Source organism: Macrosteles quadrilineatus, unplaced genomic scaffold (genome assembly GCF_028750875.1).
Source record: "Macrosteles quadrilineatus isolate MER2022 unplaced genomic scaffold, UCM_ALF_1.0 Scaffold_5__1_contigs__length_97177068, whole genome shotgun sequence".
Taxonomy (NCBI): domain Eukaryota; kingdom Metazoa; phylum Arthropoda; class Insecta; order Hemiptera; family Cicadellidae; genus Macrosteles; species Macrosteles quadrilineatus.
In genome coordinates, this window is record NW_026542598.1 from 31,860,968 (window position 1) to 31,880,722 (window position 19,755).

Genomic DNA, 19,755 nt, shown 5'->3' on the forward strand with positions numbered 1-19,755 from the left:
TTGAACGAATGGTGTTTTTGGCCTCTGGGGACATCAAAATGAAAAAGTAAATCGGTCCCGGGCCTAGGTCTTACCATGAGAGCTACTTCACTTCCCTATAGGGAAATTCGCTAAAAATGGCTCAAACAATTTTTATAACAATTAAGTATATCATGAAAAAAAAATTAAATGGTACCTTCAACTTCAACTCTCAATGCTGTAAAAATTACAGTTCAAAATTAATACCAATTGTGATTTTACCTATAAAATATTATAGTTACTCCTACTACCTATATACCCATGATAAGGTAATCTCAGGAAAATATCTGCAAAATTTGAATTTGTTTTTTTAAGTAAATAATGGACAAATAAATCAATATGTTTTTCTACAGTCACCAGACAAAGTGGGCTTCCTTGCACAGATCACAGTACAGAAAGCCTTACTTTGGTGCACACCAGTATTCCAACCAAACAACACAAAACAGCGTACCTTTATTATGCACGTAATCCGTGTAGGCTTGAAAATAAGTTGGCAACCCTTATTATCTTGTACAGTTTGAAAGACAACCTAATTATTTATACTTAAATTCTTTTCATTGAAATGGCGACCATATGGTAGGAAAAATATAATGTATAACATGAGTGAAAACTGCCTTTGCTGCACGTTAACATTTCTCTCCTTCGCCCACTAGTTACACAAATAACTATAATTGACTTTTCATTAAACCCTTTAAAATATTAATTTGAAGTACATAATTTTTTATATTGTATGTGTGTTGGTATTACAAATTGAAACTTATTTTTTCTGAAATTCTTTGACACAGGTACCGTACATGAATTAAGGCAGGCTTTCATTTGTATGTTAAAATATGCAGAGCCCTTTCACTACCTATATACGATCACCTGCCGCTACTGGCTAAAATAACAAATAGTGGTTCTCAATAGGCCTATGTTGCTACGTTCAATTGGAAATATTTTCAGACCAGAATAAAGACAAGCATTTTTAGGTACAAACAATGTACAAATCATACAAAAATTAATTGACTTTCTCAAAGCAAAGCTTGGTTCTCCTAATGTACTAGGTAAGTATCAGCTGGTTGCTAGGTAAGTATGGATGAAACAGCTGAGCAAAAAGTCAAAACATTTGAACTGTTTGAATGTAATTTGAGGTTACAATCTTATTCTTCCATTGACAACCAATAAAATTTATTAAAGTATTATTATTTTTGTTTTTTAACAGTCAAAATTTGCAATTTATAGGTAGTTTTCACTGTAAGTACCCAAAATTCTATTTACTCTTTTATAGATAGCAAATTTGCTGAACAAAAGTTATATTAACTAAAAAATCATTCTTGAAATCCTTGATTTCCACAATTCTTTATAAATGGAATATGGATTTTGCTTGTGATATTTCAAAATTATCACAAGACAAAATTGTTTGGCTGCACTTTACTTTAGGTCCGACACTCATTCGAATAAAAAAATATCGATCGATATATCGATTAATCGATTGTTTCATTCGAATGAGTGTATAGGACCTAAAGTAAAGTGCAGCCAATTGTTTTAAAGGTACACATTGTAAAAATTGGTTGACTAGTGGAATGATGACAAATAAAGAGTGATCTTATAAGTTCAGTTAAATAGCTGAGTTTTTGGGCCCCTCTCAAAAACTAAATTTGAAAACCAACTAATCAATACCAAATGTACATATTTCATTAAACCGGCAAATTGGGTCTCCTAAACGATGGCATAATTTTGGCCAAATCCAACATGATATACTATTTTATTGACAGAATGGAAGAACACCAGTCTAGTTTCATGCCTTGCTTGCGACACACGTGCAAGTCTATCCTACCAGGTTTTGACTACAAAACTTCCACCGGAGTTGGGCTCCGATACTCAGCCCCTGTGCCACGGCATGTAGAGGTATTGACAAATTTGAACATTGATTTGTTTAAAATATGATTTATCTATTTTATTCTGTATGCCATTTTTAGGTTCATCAGCATATTATAAGTTTTTTGAGTGGGAACATTTCCTAACCTATTGTACTATAATGGTAGCGTGGTACAATAATGTTAGCATTGTACTATAATGCCAGCATTGTACTATAATGCCAGCATTGTACTACAATGCCAGCGTTTTGTATTATATAATGTCTAATGCCAGCATTGTACTATACTGCCAGCATTGTACTATACTGCCAGCATTGTACTATACTGCCAGCATTGTACTATACTGCCAGCATTGTACTATACTGCCAGCATTGTACTATACTGCCAGCATTGTACTATACTGCCAGCATTGTACTATACTGCCAGCATTGTACTATACTGCCAGCATTGTACTATACTGCCAGCATTGTACTATACTGCCAGCATTGTACTATAATGCCAGCATTTTGTATTATAATGTCTAATGTCAGCGTTGTACTATACTGCCAGCATTTTGTATTATAATGTCTAATGTCAGCATGTACTATCAAGCCAGTGTTAAACTGCAATGTCATTGTTAAGGCTTTATAGTAGTAACACTAGAAAATCATCACAGCTTCTTGACACACATGTGGTATTAGGTATACATAGTACCTAAGTCAATTACAGTTCTACATAACTGCAAATTCTACATAACTGCAACTTATGGACATAACATGAGTAAAACATGACAACTAAAATTAATATTCCCAAGGTCTCCCAAGAGTATATTAATAGGTTGAGGTCAGGTTAATTTTTTTTAAATTTAAACTTTTGGGATTTTGGAATTTTTTATGGTTTTTGCAAAGGAACAAGGAACAGTCCAGACCCCGATCTTCTTACCTAACATATACAACCCTTTTCTTTACCAGTTGTGACTTTACTTAAAAAAAAATAAATAAAAAACTTATCCATAAAAGTTATCTGACAGAAAATAACAATAAAGAATCATTACCGACATGATAACAAATAAAATGTATTTTTATCAAATTCACTCATATATAATTTAGAAGCTTCCACCCACTAGAGGGCCACAATGTAAGCCACTTACGTTTGATAGTTTTTATCATCAGGACCTGAACTACCAACTTCTATATACTCTGCCAAAATTTTAGTATAGGCTAGTCAAAATATTTCTATCAAAAACGTATTAAAATATAAAATTAATATGAGAACAATTTACTTTAAAAGAGTTGATATTGAGCGAGTAGCAAGTGGTGTTCTTTCACATAGATTAACGTAAAGTTTGTTTCCGTTCACCATGTATATAGAGTTTTGACAATGTTATTCCTCATATAAATCTATTTGCAGGACAAGCCAGCAAAAATCCCTGTGGAACTAAGAGGTAAAGACTTGCTTGTTGAGAAAAACACTTACAAACCTCTCACCGGAGATTTAAACTGGAAACTGCCTGAACCCTCCGTGAGAGCGGAAAAGGTCAATTGTGCAACCACACTCTACATCAAACCTTATGCTGAAAAGGTAAATTTAACTAATTGAAGTTACATCTACAAATCATCCTTGGGAATTTGTGTACACATGTAGGATAAAAACTAAAAACCCATTTATTTGTAATTAGTCTTCAAACTCCATGGATTATTTAATGACTTAATCATGCTTATTATAAAGTTTTCCTCTCATATTATAACAAAAATTATTATAAAACAAGTTTTTGGTGAACGCACATAATAAGGATAAGAAAAATGCATGATTGGAGGTTCAAGAATCCACCCATCCAATCAAGTTTCACCCAAGCTTACATAACACTTATTTGTTGTGGGCTTCTCCCACAGACATGTGAACTTCTTATTACTTACACATAGAAGTAAGGTACAGAGGAAATTTGTTTATGAGACGACCATGCGCTTTCAACTCTAGTAGAAATATACTTATGATGAAGGAAGAGCCCGAGCGGCAAGTACTGAGAAAAATTCCTATTGCAAAGTGCACAGGCCATACACCATATGCATTGTATTGTAAGTACATGAGGGTGAGGGGCGGTGATGGACTTTGCAATTGCCCTAGACTAGTGCTATACACCACTTGTGTACCATTGAATGGTTCCTCTGTACCTTACGTCTCCATGTTACTTGTCTAGCTAGTAGCTACCAGACCTGAGGATTTGAACCATGATTCAGAGGCATTTATCAGACTGTCTGTCTACCGTACTCACACTGGTCACACAAAAGCCCAAGCGTAGTTCCAAACTTGATTCTAGGTTGCAGCATATGTCAGGTAGCCTATAACTTCCAATGTTTTTTTTTTTACTCACATTGATTGGTGAATTGGAAGGTTTGGGCATGTTACTCATGTGTCCGATATATTGGACTTTGGAGCTCAATGGTTTAAATGACAAGTGTTGTGAATTGCAACATAAATTCTTGGCTAACAGGAATCAAGTGTGTCAGTTTTCTGAAGCTGTTTAATGCAATTCTAAATATGTTCAAGGTGAAGGCTCGGCCTCCCAACCCAGCTAGAGCGCCAGTCTCGGAGTGTAGAGACCAATACCAGCGTCCTTGGCTACCTCAGCACCCTCTGGTGGAACTCAGGGACGACTACTTGTGCTCGGTAAACATCTCTATGATTAGCTGACAGGTCATGCATCAAAGAAGAGTGATTGTTATTTTTGTTGTTGTTGTTATTATTATAATTGAGAAGGCGTTGAAAAGTGTGATTTCCATGTGGTCTTAGTCGGGAATCCTGATTTAGGAGGGGCCTTTGACTATTGATGATAGAATAGATATTTAATCCCCATGTTAAGGTGAAGTCAGTTTTATATTGTAAATTAGCTTTGTTGAATTCCATCACTAGCAGTGTGGGTTGGTGTGAATTTCTGATTTCAGTTGAATACACCATTTCATAACCAAGCCAAACTGAACTGTCAAAAGGATAAATAGATTTGTAGACTGACACACACTCGGGAGGCTAATTCAACTTTGGAATAAAATATGGCTGCAGTTGGTCTATAAGGTGTGTCTATTTGATTGTCCAAAATTTAATTGGGAGGATGTAGTTGAATGGCATTTCAGTACCTCTTTCCAAAGAGAATAATTTCCAAGTTTAATTAATAAGTAATTAATAATCCAAGTAATTAATAAGTTTCCAAAATATTATAAAGAGATATTTCCTTATGGATAATTTTTATGCTAAATATAAAATTGTCTCTACGGGAAAGGAGGGGAATTAAAGGAATATTATAGTTAATGATCATAGATAAATAGAAGGGTCATAGCTCATGATAAGTTCCAGTTCAAGTATTTCAAATTAAAATCTAGTGTTGAGATCAAAATGTCCATAGTGTCTTTCAACATATTAACTAATTGTGTTTTGTAGGTTAAGCGAGACACTAGTCAGTCCCCACTGGTGACAGGGTTTGAGTATCAAGGATTCACAAGACTTTTAGATCCTTACATCTCCACCACCCACCTCTCTCACCATTATATACACAGAGTAAGCCTAATTGTAAATGTATATATGTAATATTGTGTATAAAAATTTTAACCCTTTTAACACCAGAGATTGATGATTTCGCTGTGTCTGTTTCAATGGTTGTTTCCAATATTTTAAAATTTAAAATCCTCGTTAAACAAGATTTTGGTCAGTTCCTGATAAACAAAGAGTCAGGACAAAGGGAAACAAGCTGGTCTAAGAGCGCAGAACTTCTGTCCCTCAAGTCCTAGGTTTGAATCCCGCCAAATCACCAATGGATTTTATCCAAGTGGTAATGCCAGGAACAAAAGAAAGGATGAATAAAAAGTAACTAAGCTGTCGCTAAGAATTACCTAGAGGGTCACAGCATTATCAGGGTTGCCATTAGCGGGTTTAGAACACAGGACCTCAGGGTCCAAAACCACGCCCTCTGTCATCCCATTGGTCTAGCAAACTAAGAATACTGGTACAACACTCTACAGTGTATTAGAGAACGAATTGGATTCCAGGTTGAAGCACAAGACATGCATAGTTTACAGGTATCTAATTTTTGGGTTGTGCTCGCATGAATGTAGCTTTAAGTGAAAAGTGTAATGTTATATCTAATATACCAACCACCTGGAGTGAGCGCGGAACTTTGGACCCAGAGGTACCGAGTTAAAATCCCGGCAAATCACCAATGATATTTTATCTAAGTAATATATGCGCAAACGCAAACTCTAGGTCTAACCTGAAGTAATGTTAAAAACGATCCTGGGCTTGAGACTAGCGTCCTAGGACTACGATTCATTGTTCTTGTTGCATATGTGGAAACCAACACACTGCATAAGCATAATGTTTAATGATGATTAATATGAACTGGTGTACATGGTTGCAGTCATTTTATGGCTTAAAACATGATAAGTATAAGAATTAAAATATTTGATGCTAAGTACATGCATACAAGCATTAGTGACATTTTAAATTCAACATAATCTTTTCTAGAATGACGCAGATTTTTATAGAAGCAAACCGATAGATGTAACTTCTATTTTAACTCCACGTGACAAGCCAGTCTATGACAAAGCAGTGTTCAAAAAAGCTTGTTTCAACAACAGTGTTCATCGACCACATCGCTTTGTTCCTCATTCGTGAGTTTTTCTGCAATATTTTACCTAATTTACTGTATATGTTTTATTTTTTAAGAACTCTTTTTTTATTTTAGTCCTAAAGGGAATTCTGCCATTTCAGTTACCATTCATCCCTCTGTTATAGCATAAGATCCAAATGACACCTCAATCGTAAAAATCAGTGAAGTTGGCTGTAAAAGGGATGTTTCAGAGAAAACTGATTCCAAGATTGGTGAGAAATCCAAAACACATTAAAGAATTGATAACATTACTGGTCTCGAACTTTAGCCTATAAGATTGTTATTTATTTAGTGTGTGTGTCTAAACACGTTGTTAGCATCTTTTTACGTTGTTATACGGGAATGGTCCAAACCCTAATCTTGTGTTGAGCCCAAGAAAAATTACAACTGGGTAAGAATTAATCTCGCTTGGAATCTTGGAATTGAACCATGACCATTAGATTTGATGGCAAGCACTGTGACTGTTACTCCGTTCACAAAATTTAGGCAGTTTGCCTATTATATATGCCTAGCTGATTGACGGTTTGGCAAACTTCATCTGTTAAGCTATTATTTTACATTAGAATCCCTAATATCCGGTCCTCGGTTTATCCGGTCACTTCCCGGAATCGAAAACAAAAAATATTTCACACTACTGTACACATAGTCTCCTTGATTTGAGCGTTCTCACGGTTTATCGGTTTCCTGTTCATATACATTTTTAGTGGGTTCACTTCTCAGTTGAGCTAGTAGATTCCAAAAAGAGACTTAAACACTACTTTTAACCAATCACAGGTTGTTATTAGATACAAATTATCATTTAATAATAGGTTGGTTTATCCGACCAGAGGCTCGGTCCAACACTGTTAACACACCCCTCGGATATGAGGGGTTTTACTGTAATGGCAGGATGGTGAAGTGGAGGGGATGGATTTCTTCCCTAAAAGCGCCTAAATTTTGTGAACTGAGTATAGTCGGCTACCCAGACAATTTTGATGGAAATTCTTCAAACTCATTGAAACTAATGTAAGTAAAGTTAATTACACACAGAGACCATGTTAATGACTTATAAAAGAATCAAATTGATTTCTATCTTGCCCAGTAACTTTTGTCTGTTTTTCCAGAGGATTAAAATCTGAGACTACAGCGAGTTTTGGCCATCCACTGACAAAGAGTGATTTGGTATATTTTGATCCTGAAGTTGAATTTGTAGCCGCCCCTTACCCTGCGTCTCGGGGACAGGTAAATATGTTCATCGTTCAACAGCTTTTTAAATCATGTATCCAATCCTGGGTTTTAGCGAATTGTAGAACCTCAAATAACCAATAGACATTTATCTTATTTTACATACATCCTTTCGATAGTTTATTTCTGCTTCAGCCAACTCTTTGCATATTTATCTTATCACAATGGAGACTGGATTATGTGATTCTTTCTCTAAGATAAGTCAAGTTTTTTTTACTAAATTACATAGAACCAAGTCTGGGCTTCTTGGAGGCCTTGCTTTGAACACACCCACTGCGATTCACCAGTTTAGGTCTCGGTTTTAAGATTTAAAAATTCTGGTTTTGATCATCACTAGTTTCAACAAATTGCTTAAGCTACTGAATGCAGGGATACCAGTATAGAATTATGATTTGTCTAACTTTTACAAATCACTAAAACCCCACAATTGTTTTAAAAAATTCAGACATTTATATTACTATATGTTAAGGGCAGTCATGGTTATAATTGCACTAATCTGTATTGCAGATTATGGCAACACCAGCGATGTATCTAACCGAGTACACACACATAAGTGAAGGCTGGCCTGTCAATGCTTGTGTGGACTACGGAACTAACGAGGTACATACTGTACAGTGTGAACCTTAGATTGTTTAAGTTATAATAAACGATTCACTTTTAAATAACGCTTGACGTCTTATTTACCTCTGTATGAGGTGATATCATACAAACAATATGTTTTGCAAAGGTGTAAATAATTTTTCTCGTTAGGAGCACTAAGTAAATAATTTTTCAAATTCTTTTTGCAATAAATAAGGTTTATTTAAGTTTTTACAATGTTATTTTGAGAAGGGTATATACAATTTTGTATTTCTTCCCAAAAAATGAAGAAAAATACAAAACAAAACTGATATAAAACCTAAGACTTAAATCAAACAAGGAAAACACTTTTTGAATAAGTTCCTAGTAATTAATAACCCACGCAGGTATAAATCGTGTCAATTAGGACAGGGTATAAGTTGGAATGAGGGAAGGCTTCCAACTACACTGAGACACTACTAGACGCTAAGTTTTAAATTGATTAATTGTTGGGATGGTTGCACAAAATAACAAAAGTTATGGTAGAGGAAGGGTTTGTGTATGCATTCACATCCTGCACGTCACTCTAATTGAAACAAACTTTAGTTGAAAAATAAAAATATTATAGATTAACCCTTTCGGTGCTAGAATATTAGTAAGTAATTTTCCGAAGAGTGCTAGTTATTTACTTATTTCGTCCGAAAAGTGCTAGGCTTGCCACGGGGGCGAAGACATAAAAAATTAAAAAAACTAACAAAACTTAGTCGGAAATGAAAGTACATAAAAATTTATTTGGCCCTCGAGGGTAACTTTTGATTTAAACATTTTGTAGTTTACAATCACTGTGTTAGCAAACTCACAATGGGATTCAGCACCCCAAATCATTCGAGGACCTGAGTAGGTACTTCTATTTAAATGAATTCCAAAACTTAATACTTTTCTTAAGGCAGCTCCACACATGCGCCATTCGCCAAGCAGCAAACATTCGTATTCAAGTTTTCCCGTTCATTGTCAGTATTTTTGCACACATCAAAGTAAACAAATATTTGCTATTCCTGAAACGAACAAAAAACTAACAGCTTTTGTCTGGAGCTGCCTTTGGGTAATCATAACAGAAAATTTAACACAATTACCCGTTACAATTTTGATTGGACTAATACTTCCTACTAAGGAACGAATTGTTTACTCAATGACTTTTATTCTGTAACTTTAAATTTACTAATGACAACTATTGTTGGAATTAATTAAAACTAATGTTATTCACTATGGTAGCTGAATATTTAATTTCACAACACAGTAAATATAATCTTATAATATTGCTACGGTTACCATACATTTGGCCTTTATGGTAAAAAAATGTTGTAATTATCACAAATAAAATAACTTTTGCTCCTTAAAAAACAACTAAAACTAAAAATAACTTATAATGAGTGGTAATCAATGTTAATGTAAATTGCAAAAACAATAAAACATAGCCTATTTCAAATGGTCTGTAAGAATCGAACAAAAGTCTGTATAAATCTTGAGTCCGTTGTATAATAATACTCACTAAAGCAACATAAGAAAAAGTCTTCACAGTTTTCTCAGTCTTACGTCTTTGTCTTCCTTATTGTTACAATCAAGATGGAAGTCGTAAACACATAACTAAATTCAAGCTTCTTTTTCTTGCTTTTATTTTGCTTTGGGGATTCCTCTGAAAAAGTTACAGTCATTACAGAATTAATTCTAATGGTAGGATTAACAAAGACATATTTCTTAAGATTTTGGTCAAATAAATTAACTATTTAGGTTTAAAAGTTTGGGCTGGGTAGTGACATTAAAGGAAACTTTTTAATACAGAAAAGACCTGGTCGCCAAAGATTCCTATATTTATTTATATCAGTGAATCTAGTGAAATTTGATCTTTTAATCCTGTGGATTCCTAATTTGACTACGGTAATCCAGTAAAACATAAACCTCAATTGAATTTAAATTTTAAATACAATTCTGCTGAAAGATATAAGACCTTCTGAATTATTTTAATTACAATCAAAATTCAAAATTCAATTTTGGTTTGTTTTGTTGTATGGTATTTTAATTGTTGAGCAAACCTAAATAACAAAACTATTATGAAACACTACCTCTGACAGAAAACCCATTTTACTCTAAGTATCTAATGTGACTCTCAATGTTGAGAAAGGGGCCAGTGGCCTTGAAATATCCAGTGTTTCTTTTGTGTTTTCTTCTGTGTTACTGTAGTGAAGTGGGATGCCAACATTTCTAAAGGTAGTGCTAAGCTTGCTTATCCTATCCTTTGTCTCCCTTAATTAAAATTATGTTAGGATCATAGATTTAAATCAATATCAAATTTGTTTGGGGCTTTATGACCCTCTTTGGCTCTTAATCAACTCATTTGACTAATTTGGCACTTAAGGGGTCAAACAGTATAAATGTGAAATATTGGTGTACAAAGTAATTGACTAATGCAAAATGCATTTCACTTAATGTTTACTTGATGCAGAGGAAGAGACACTTCGTATCCTATCCTATACTCTAATACGAGCTAAGTCTGTTTGTCTGTATGTAATATATATCTGGAAATCCAGTGGAAGGATTTTCACTCAATTTTGTAATTAGGGACTTTTAGTCCTGAAAACGTGATTGGCAAAACCACTACCTCAGGAAAATTTGTATTTCTCTACACAACTCATTAGAAATTTAAAAAAAATTAACTTTGGCCTTATGGTTTGCCAAGTGACTACATTGGTTGAACAAAATAACAAAGAGACAGTAAACAAAAGAACTGTCACATCCACAGTACACTAGCAAACTACAAAATACAGTACAAAGGAAAAAACATCAGTTGTAACTATTGAGCAAAGATTACACTGAAGATTATTCGATATAGGGGAATATAGTATTGATCAAATACTGATTTTCTTACTTAGCCGTATCCACAAAAACTTAATCCCTGCGGCATTCCAAGTAAACTAATTACATCTGCGGGTTTTGATTGGCTTAAAACTACTACCATATCCTGAATCCCAATAAAAAAAAGACAGATTCTCAAAATTTCTTTAGAAATTGAAAAACTGAATGATCGTTGTCAGATAAGCCATTCTGAAACTAATATGATTTTGTTTATATCATCTTTTTATCTTCGTAATCGGTGAGCGTATAAGTCAAACCATGGGTTTCAATGACTAGAGGGGAGACAAATTCTGTGCAAGTAGCACTTAAGCAAGATCATAACATTGCATATTATTTTTTTTTAGTTATTATTATTAATATTAATTATTATTATTTTTGTTTTCAGCGATCAAATGTCTACGGTTTGTACACAAAAATGTTTTCCGTAAATTATAAAATGTCTGTTAACGATATTGTTTTAACGATTAAACACAACTAAATACAACAGAGTAAGGCTGGGTCCCCTGGTGCTTATTATAAAATAGATAACCATCTGCTCTGTATTGTTACCAAGTAGTCTAAAAACATAAACAAGTTAGGCCTACCTGAGTTTCCATTTTTTAATCCAAACTCTCCCCAGGCTGTGAAACCAAACTGAGGCGTGTTTGGGAAGTATTTTCTAAACAAACTACTTTCCTGTTTCTCAAGATGTCTTCGGTCAACACACTGGGCGATGAACGCCACTTGGACCCCATCTTCTGGAACTTCACCGGCGTTCTCTCTTAGCTGAAATCACAACATCAAGAGATTTACAAATTAATAGTAATGTCTGAGTGGGGCCACATAAATCAGAGGATTTCCTTCAGGGCTCAACATATTACAACAAAAATTACAAAAAACACTACACGAGGAGATTTTAAAAATCAAAATACGGAAAACAAAAAGGGCTAGATACAAGTTACTTTTGTTTGAGTTTACAATGCTAACTCTATATAATGAGTTAACGAGTTAACTAGATCGATCAGTAGTTAGCATGAGAAAGCATTACAAATTCATTTTCAGAGTTAGGCCTAATTAGGATGTTAAACAACAAAAACATATTTTTCGTTTCTTAAAGCTTGCTTGGTTTTAAACTATTGTGACTTGTTTATTATGACATTGTCAAACCCATGAGACCTACGGTAATAGCAACTTCCCTACAGGGAAATTTGCTAAAAGCGCTATTTGAGAAACACTTGTATACCTTTGCAATAGCATTTTCCATTGAGGCGGTATCATTCTCATTTATCAATGTTGAATGTGCTTTTACATTATCACCCTTGAATTCTATGAAGAGTCCTCCTTTTGTAAACTCATTGTAGCCTTCCCTGTAGAAGAATCCATCTGATATACCCCCTCCCAAGGCAAATGTCGGTCCTCGGCTGAAAACAAGTAGCTTAAATGTAAATAAGTAAAATCATAACACAGACAATAGCTATTTGTGTATTAAGAGCCCAAAGTACATCATTACCGCTCGAGAACTGTAGATGGTTGCTTTAGCTTTAGCTCAGCCAGCTACATTTTAGATGTAGCCTATATATAACATTTTATTTAGGTTATGTTTGCTTTATTTAAGGTTGTGTGACTTACTTACCGGTTTTAACTAATGCACCAGATCCGCAACCGTGGTTGGTGTAGAAACGACAACTGTGAAATTAGCTGATTAGTGAGCAGGAATGGCCCTAGAGCGGCAATGAGCTATTTTGCGTACTGTTTACAGATATGGCAATGTGATCATTTCCATGCATTGGTAGGAAAACAAAATTTACATTGATTATACAAGTTATCTGGCCTTTTCGATAAAATCACAGAAGAGCCGACCACAGAAATTTGTCAATATGTTCTAAACTTGATGGAAAGTCAAAATAATTCCTCAAACACCATTTAACATTTTTGTGGAATCAATACACAAAGAATTGGTGCTTAATATGATTAAAATAATGATTGGTAATCCAACAATTATAATTAGACTATTACATTTGGGGCAATGTGCAAATTTTCAACTTACCTGTCTACAAGTGCATTTAAAATCTTTTCACTAATTTTACGATGGGTGCTTTTACAAACAACAAACAGTGCCTTAATTGACTCATCAAAGTCATTCATATTTTCAGGGTATGGACCCTGAAACAGAAAAACATTAAAACATACCAGTTGCATGCTTAAAAGTTTTACTGGTGGTTTCATACTACTGGTGGTTTTTCAGACTAATACAATAGAGATACTTAATATTGGAAATAGTAAAATCTTCAATATTATAAGGGATATGGAACAAGTTTGTTCATTTAGGTGACTGTCAACTAGTCTTCGACCAAATTCCTTAAATGTAGGCTATAACACATTTTACAAGCTATTCGATGAAAAAGTGGCAAATACATCATCAATGTCAAGGTCTCATATCAACTGGGTCAGTACAAAAAGTATATTTTTGGCAAGAATAAATGTTTATATTCCACAGCCTAATGAACCACCAATGAATAAACATATTGTATACTCATATTAATTAATGGTAAAAAATGGTTTTCTTAGGCCTACTGAAGCAGTTTTTAACGTTACGTTTTTCACGTTATATTTGCCGATAGTTACTTATGATTAACTTTAAACTGGTAAAAAACCATAATTATTACAATTAAAATTATGTACAGGGTGTTTTTAAAAGAATGCCAGGATTGCAAACGGTCGTTGCTCGGGGACTATTCAAGATAATTAAACGATTTAAACGTCAAATTGAAGGGAAAAGAATAAAGTTTTTTTTCTCATTCTTTCATACAATTCAGAATATTTAATAAAATTCAGACTTTCATCAATCTTATATGAGCGTAAAACTGGCAAAGTCTGTACGCTTAGGGCGATTGGCGGGTTTATCTGATGTCTTAACTGAATCTTTTTCGGCACAAATACTCTATATCTTTTATAAATAATATCATGAAGTGACTAATTTAGGTTTGTTCAACTGAACACTTCGTTGGGCAATCGATTTTCTCCGGCTTCTGATGCAGAATTGTCGGATTTCTTCGATATGTCATCGCTTGTTTTTAGCCGGGGCCAGGTGAATGTCTTTTCAAAACACTTCGGGGCCACAAAACTCACTAAACCAGCATCAAGTTTCTTTATCATCAAGTAGATTTAAATTTAGTTCAATTTAGCAATGGATATAAAACTCCACGAACTACAGATTACATTCTGTGCCTTCTGTTGCGTCGTAAACGCAACCACCGCGTATTAGCCACAATAGCGGGCCTATCACCCCGCACCTGTTTTACGCATGCCAAGGTCAAAGTTTCCTCCCTTGCTACAGGGGAAACAAAACTTAGTTATTTTTAGCTTCAATTTGACATATAAAACGTTTAGTTAACTTGAATATTATCCAAGCAATTACCATTAATCCCGACATTAACGCAAATTACATACAAATTAACTAAACTAAAAATCAAAGCTAAAACATCAATTCAATCCACAGTCGAGGGTTGATTAGGAATTACATTGTCATCACGTCGTCGTGTTGTCTGTCTAGTGTCTACACTCTACTGTACAGTTCCGCCATTGCTTGCTACACGAACACAGACAAATACTAAAACATTGACCATGGCAAATTCCTTAAAAATATGAGTTTTTACACGGAATCCATATAAGAATTGTGAGTAATATTTCAGAACTGGTATAGAATCAAGAAATTCTCATATCGGCCTATCCCTATTTAAAATACAATAAATATTTGACCAGGACGTAATTCAATCCATAACTTTGAGTTTTGAGACCGAGTTTGGCTTTGTTCCAGCGATGCGTAGATCGACACTGCTGCTAACCTGCTACACGCTTATTACGATGTTATTATAGAGCTGGTGGCGATTCGGCGACTGGCGTACACAGGGTAACCTAAATTCTACGAAGTATTAATTAACATATTGCTAGGTGTATGTCCTAATTTTCTACTTTTACCTCGTGCGGGTTGAATATTTAACAGGTACTACGACTAACAAGAAGAAAATAACAGAGGTGAATATATATGAGTGTATTTCTCAATAAAAACTAAAAATTATTATATAGAAAGTAATGATTTTAGGAAAAAGCATTTAGCTTGGATTAAATAAATATATAGGATGGAGAGGACACAGCCAACTCACCTGATGAAAGGTTGCAGACGAGTCAAAGAACACATAAAACACACACATAATAATACTTGACATTTCGCCTCTTTCAGAGGTTTCTTCAGAAGTAGGCCTAGATGGCAGTTACAAGAACAACCTTAACTGCCATCTAGGCCTACTTCTGAAGAAGCCTCAAGAACTATCAAGTATTATGTGTTCTTTGACTCGTCTGCAACAGAAATCAGAAATCAGAAATCAGAACCGTTTTATTGTCCTTCAACATTTACAACAAATGCAATAGACAAAAGTCAAGAAAATTCAGCTATTACATAAACAGCCTATTTTTAGGCAAAACAAAACAAGCCTAAAAACAAGTCAAAATAGGCTATACTAATACATATGCTTACAAATAAAAAACAATGTGGAAATGTGAGGACATTAAAAGTTAACTTCGTCAACCTTAAAATATTCTTCTAAGTCATAAAAAGGATTTAAAAGTAACCAATCCTGAGCTCTTTTTTTAAATGACTTAAGGTCCAATTCTTTGGCATTGATGCTAAGCTTATTAAATAATCTTAATGAAATAACATGGTAACTATTTTTACATTTACTTAACCTACAATAAGGCACGTCTAATAGGAACTGATTACGTGTGTTGTGTGAATGGATATTAAACCTATAAACATGGGAACTAGTATTTTTCTTAACCCTAAGTAAACACATAAATATGTACAGATTAATCACAGTCAATATTCTACTTCTTATGAACAATGGCTTGCAATGCTCTTCAATTGGAGCTTTGTTTATTATTCTAACTACCTTCTTTTGGAGTATTAACACTTCACTTATGTGACTACTGTTTCCCCAAAGAATCAAGCCGTAGCTAATTATGGATTGGAAAAATGCAAAGTAGGCTACCCTTATGTAGGTTTCAGGTACAACACCCATAAGATTTCTAAGCAAACAGATTACTCTGGACAATCTTGCACAAACCAAATCTATCTGAGGAGACCAGCTTAAACATTTATCAATTTTTATTCCTAAAACTGTAATTACATTTTCATTGTTTACATCTTGTGACTCTACTGGGATGTTTTTAAGACTACACAATAGATTTTGAGTTTTATTCTTATTAAGACAAAGGCTATTAGCATTAAACCACATATAAGCTGAATCAGTTGTGAGCTCAGTTACTGACATAAGATCATAAAAGTTGGGATGAACACTCAAAAAATTGGTGTCGTCCGCAAACATGATGGTAGAGGATCTTTTAATATTGGCTGGTAGGTCATTGATGACTGTGATAAAAAGAAGGGGGCCTATAATCGAGCCTTGTGGCACACCTGAGCTAACTTTCAAGCAGCTTGACATCTTGCCTCCTGCATCAACGAATTGAGTTCTCTCTCTCAGGTATGAATCAAAAAACTTAAGCTGTATACCGCGGATGCCATAGTACTCCAGCTTAGTGATGAGTATGTTGTGATCAATACAGTCAAATGCTTTACTCAGATCACAAGCTGTGATCTGAGCAAAGCTCGACTCCTCAAAAGCTCTCAAAATCTTAGAAACAAGGTGGTCCAGGGCATCCACGGTAGACAAACTTTTACGAAAACCAAATTGAAAATTTGAAAAAATTTTGTTTGTGTCAAAAAAAGAACATACCTGAGGTTTGATGACAGCTTCAATGATCTTGCCAATTATAGGGACCAGAGAAATAGGACGATAATTTTTAATCTGTGATTTTTCCCCTTTTTTGAAAATTGGGATGACTCGAGAAATTTTTTGGGAGGTTGGGAAAACACCTTCTTTCAGACATAGGTTGATACAAAAGACAAGGGGCATTACTATTTCAAAGATAATGTGTTTAACAATATTGCTTGTGAGACCATACACATCTTTGCTTTTTGAGGATTTCATTTTTGACACTGCACTGAGCACATCATCACATGACACTTCATTCCACTCAAGTTGGGTGCTGGGCCTCTTCACTTGCTGCAGGAAGTGATCCGCAGGCAGGGGACTCACAGGAATGCTGGCTCGAACATCGTTTACGGAGTCGATGAAGAATCTATTGAAGTCCTCGGCAGAATGGTTGTTGCTGACCTCCTTCTTCTCTCCAGAAACTCGCCTTACTATCGTCCACGCTGCTTGGCATTTGTTTGCTGATCGCTCAATGAAGTCAGCGTTTGCGGCTAATTTTGCTCTGTTCGCAACGTTTTTATAGAGGTTTCTAAGTTCTTTGTAGGCACTGTACGAGGCATCAGTTCTAAGGTTCATGTAGACAGTACGGTAAGCCATAACTGTTTCCTTAAGTTTCTTGAGGTCATCACTATACCAGGCCACTCCACTTTTAGGCCTATTGTCCTTACGTCCGGAAATCTTCTTTGCGGTTAGGTAACTAACAGGACAAGTTAAGTTGAAAATATCAATCAGCTTGTTAAAAAATAAATTGAAAGTCTCTTCAGCTGACTGATCGGCCGCACGGTTACTGTTCAGGATGTTAGGCCAGTTCACATTCCCCAGTTCAGCTTTAAAGTTGTTTAAGCACCTTGGGGAAAGACTGCGGTGCATAATTTCCTCAATATATGGTTTAGCAGCTTCTGATGCCGTTATTAGCCTCAACTCCAGGCCTTCGTGATCAGCTATGTCAGGGTGAACGATGTGTGTGGAGCAGGAGTTGATCGGGACATTTGTAAAAATATTGTCCAGACAAGCTTTTTTGCGAGTAGGCTTGTCATTTAAGTAAACACAATCAAATTGCCTGAGTAGGTTAAGTAATCTTCTAACACTAGGCTGATCTCGGGTAACATCAAATCTTGAGTTTACATCGCCACCAATAACAATATTCATCTTCAATTTACTCAGGTGGATCAGTAGTAGCTCCAGATTATTCAGAAATATAAGTTCATCCCCTGCAGGAGAGTGATATATACAAACAATTATGATTTTAGGATTATCTAAAACTATTCCCACACATTCAAAGCTTATTTCATGACAAAAACATTCAATGTCCAACACTTGGAAGGTAGGCCTAGTAGGCTTGCTATTATTGGCGAATATTGCGACGCCACCTCTTATATGGGTTTTACGACAAAATATCGATGAAAGCTCATAACCCTCAACGATAACATAACCTGCCTCGTTTGGGTTCAACCAATGCTCGCTAAGGCAGAGAAAGTCATACTGATTACTCACAGCATGTAGGCCTAAGATGTTTTCCTTGGAATGTAACCCCTGCACATTAAGAAACAAGACATTAAGGTTATCATTTACTGGGTTTAGGCTATGTTTGCCCCAGTCTCGGCCGTGCGTTGAGAGTTTAAATTGCGCCTTGGTAGTTTGAATTCACTGATGAAAGTGTTTTCCGGCCAAAAGTCCTCACAAAAAATGCTATCCCATAGCGGTTCTGGAACACCAACTTTGAAGGAGTTATAGGTTGGATACTTGGTATTCAGCTTTTCAACAACATAATCGCCACTTTTGAATGATGTAAGATGGTTTACGACATCGGCCTCGTAAAGTAGCAACCTTTCATCAGGTGAGTTAGCTGTGTCCTCTCCATCCTATATATTTATTTTATATAGAAAGTAGAAATTCTAACTTACCTTCAAAGAGGATATAAGACTGTATGTTTTTATTTCTACATTTTCTGGGCATTTCAACAAAAGAACCGAAGGCAACTGCGTAAATGAGTAAAGTTCAGCTGAAACAAAAATCTGGTTTGAAACGAACACAATTTTTGTTACTTAAGTAAAAACAAATTATTCAAAAATAATTATTTCAACATAAACCAAAGTAAAATTTATGCAAAAAAATGTACACGTTGTAAGTTAGTGGGAAAAGAAAGTCAGAAGAATTGTTAGCTTTGTTGTTAAGTGTAGCAATATGTAATAAGTTTTATAGGACGAGGCCATACATTTTTTGTTGCTGACATAGTTGATGGGAAATGTTTATTCGAGTGCAGCAAAGGCAGTTTGCACTCGTTGTTACACATTATATTTTTCCAACAGTTAATATAAATAATGAATCTGGATTGTCACAGCATTTCACAGTGAAGTAGTTGTAAGCCTACACTTTACTTTGAAATGGCGATCATATGGTAACTTAAGACCTCTGGCACTTAAGTCGATTCTCATCTACGAGCACTAATTCGCTATCAGTCTTTGGATCACTTGTCAGTCTCTGTTTTTTTTACAGAGTTTTAATTTAATTAGGCAATCTGGCATGGCTTATGTAGCAAAGCAATAATAAAGATCAGGGTATTGTCCCTAGGGGTGTAACATTCTCTGGTGTTGACTGACATTTTATTCATTGATTTTTGTGAGGTTATGAGGATGGAATACTTACGCTTATACGGCGTCTTTGAAAATGAAGGACCCAACTTTAACATTCCAGTTCGTGGTCCCATTAGTCTACAATCACATATCATTAATCTTTGTTTACCTGA

At 35.0% G+C, this 19,755-nt stretch overlaps 2 protein-coding genes across 5 annotated transcripts in view; one reads left to right on the top strand and one right to left on the bottom strand.

The window, feature by feature from the left end:
• The first annotated feature begins 1,130 nt into the window (after positions 1 to 1,130).
• Positions 1,131 to 8,376, top strand: LOC128994568 (uncharacterized). Its single transcript, XM_054419214.1, has 8 exons — positions 1,131 to 1,251; positions 1,773 to 1,905; positions 3,264 to 3,434; positions 4,401 to 4,520; positions 5,286 to 5,402; positions 6,366 to 6,511; positions 7,614 to 7,731; positions 8,242 to 8,376. Exons 2-8 carry the CDS (start codon positions 1,774 to 1,776, stop codon positions 8,359 to 8,361), a joined length of 924 nt encoding a protein of 307 aa, XP_054275189.1. The 5' UTR covers positions 1,131 to 1,251; position 1,773; the 3' UTR covers positions 8,362 to 8,376.
• A 156-nt stretch (positions 8,377 to 8,532) lies between these two features.
• The window catches only part of LOC128994561 (F-box only protein 22-like), a 95,092-nt gene continuing 83,869 nt past the window's right edge, over positions 8,533 to 19,755 (bottom strand). For all 4 annotated transcript variants that reach the window (XM_054419205.1, XM_054419203.1, XM_054419204.1 and 1 more), the window contains 6 exons: positions 19,656 to 19,751; positions 18,914 to 19,011; positions 13,229 to 13,344; positions 12,425 to 12,602; positions 11,787 to 11,967; positions 8,533 to 9,985 (listed from right to left, as the gene is read on the bottom strand). In XM_054419205.1, coding sequence (XP_054275180.1) covers positions 9,882 to 9,985; positions 11,787 to 11,967; positions 12,425 to 12,602; positions 13,229 to 13,344; positions 18,914 to 19,011; positions 19,656 to 19,751 — 773 coding nt within the window. In that variant the 3' untranslated portion in view covers positions 8,533 to 9,881. The remainder of the gene's footprint in view (positions 9,986 to 11,786; positions 11,968 to 12,424; positions 12,603 to 13,228; positions 13,345 to 18,913; positions 19,012 to 19,655; positions 19,752 to 19,755) is intronic.

What these genes read in the sequence shown, in the direction of transcription:
- LOC128994568 (XM_054419214.1), top strand. Translation starts at nt 1,774, where the DNA reads ATGGAAGAACACCAGTCTAGTTTCATGCCTTGCTTGCGACACACGTGC. An exon ending in CTGTGCCACGGCATGTAGAG is followed by an intron (nt 1,906 to 3,263) that starts GTATTGACAAAT and finishes ATCTATTTGCAG; the next exon opens with GACAAGCCAGCAAAAATCCC. An exon ending in GGGACGACTACTTGTGCTCG is followed by an intron (nt 4,521 to 5,285) that starts GTAAACATCTCT and finishes TGTGTTTTGTAG; the next exon opens with GTTAAGCGAGACACTAGTCA.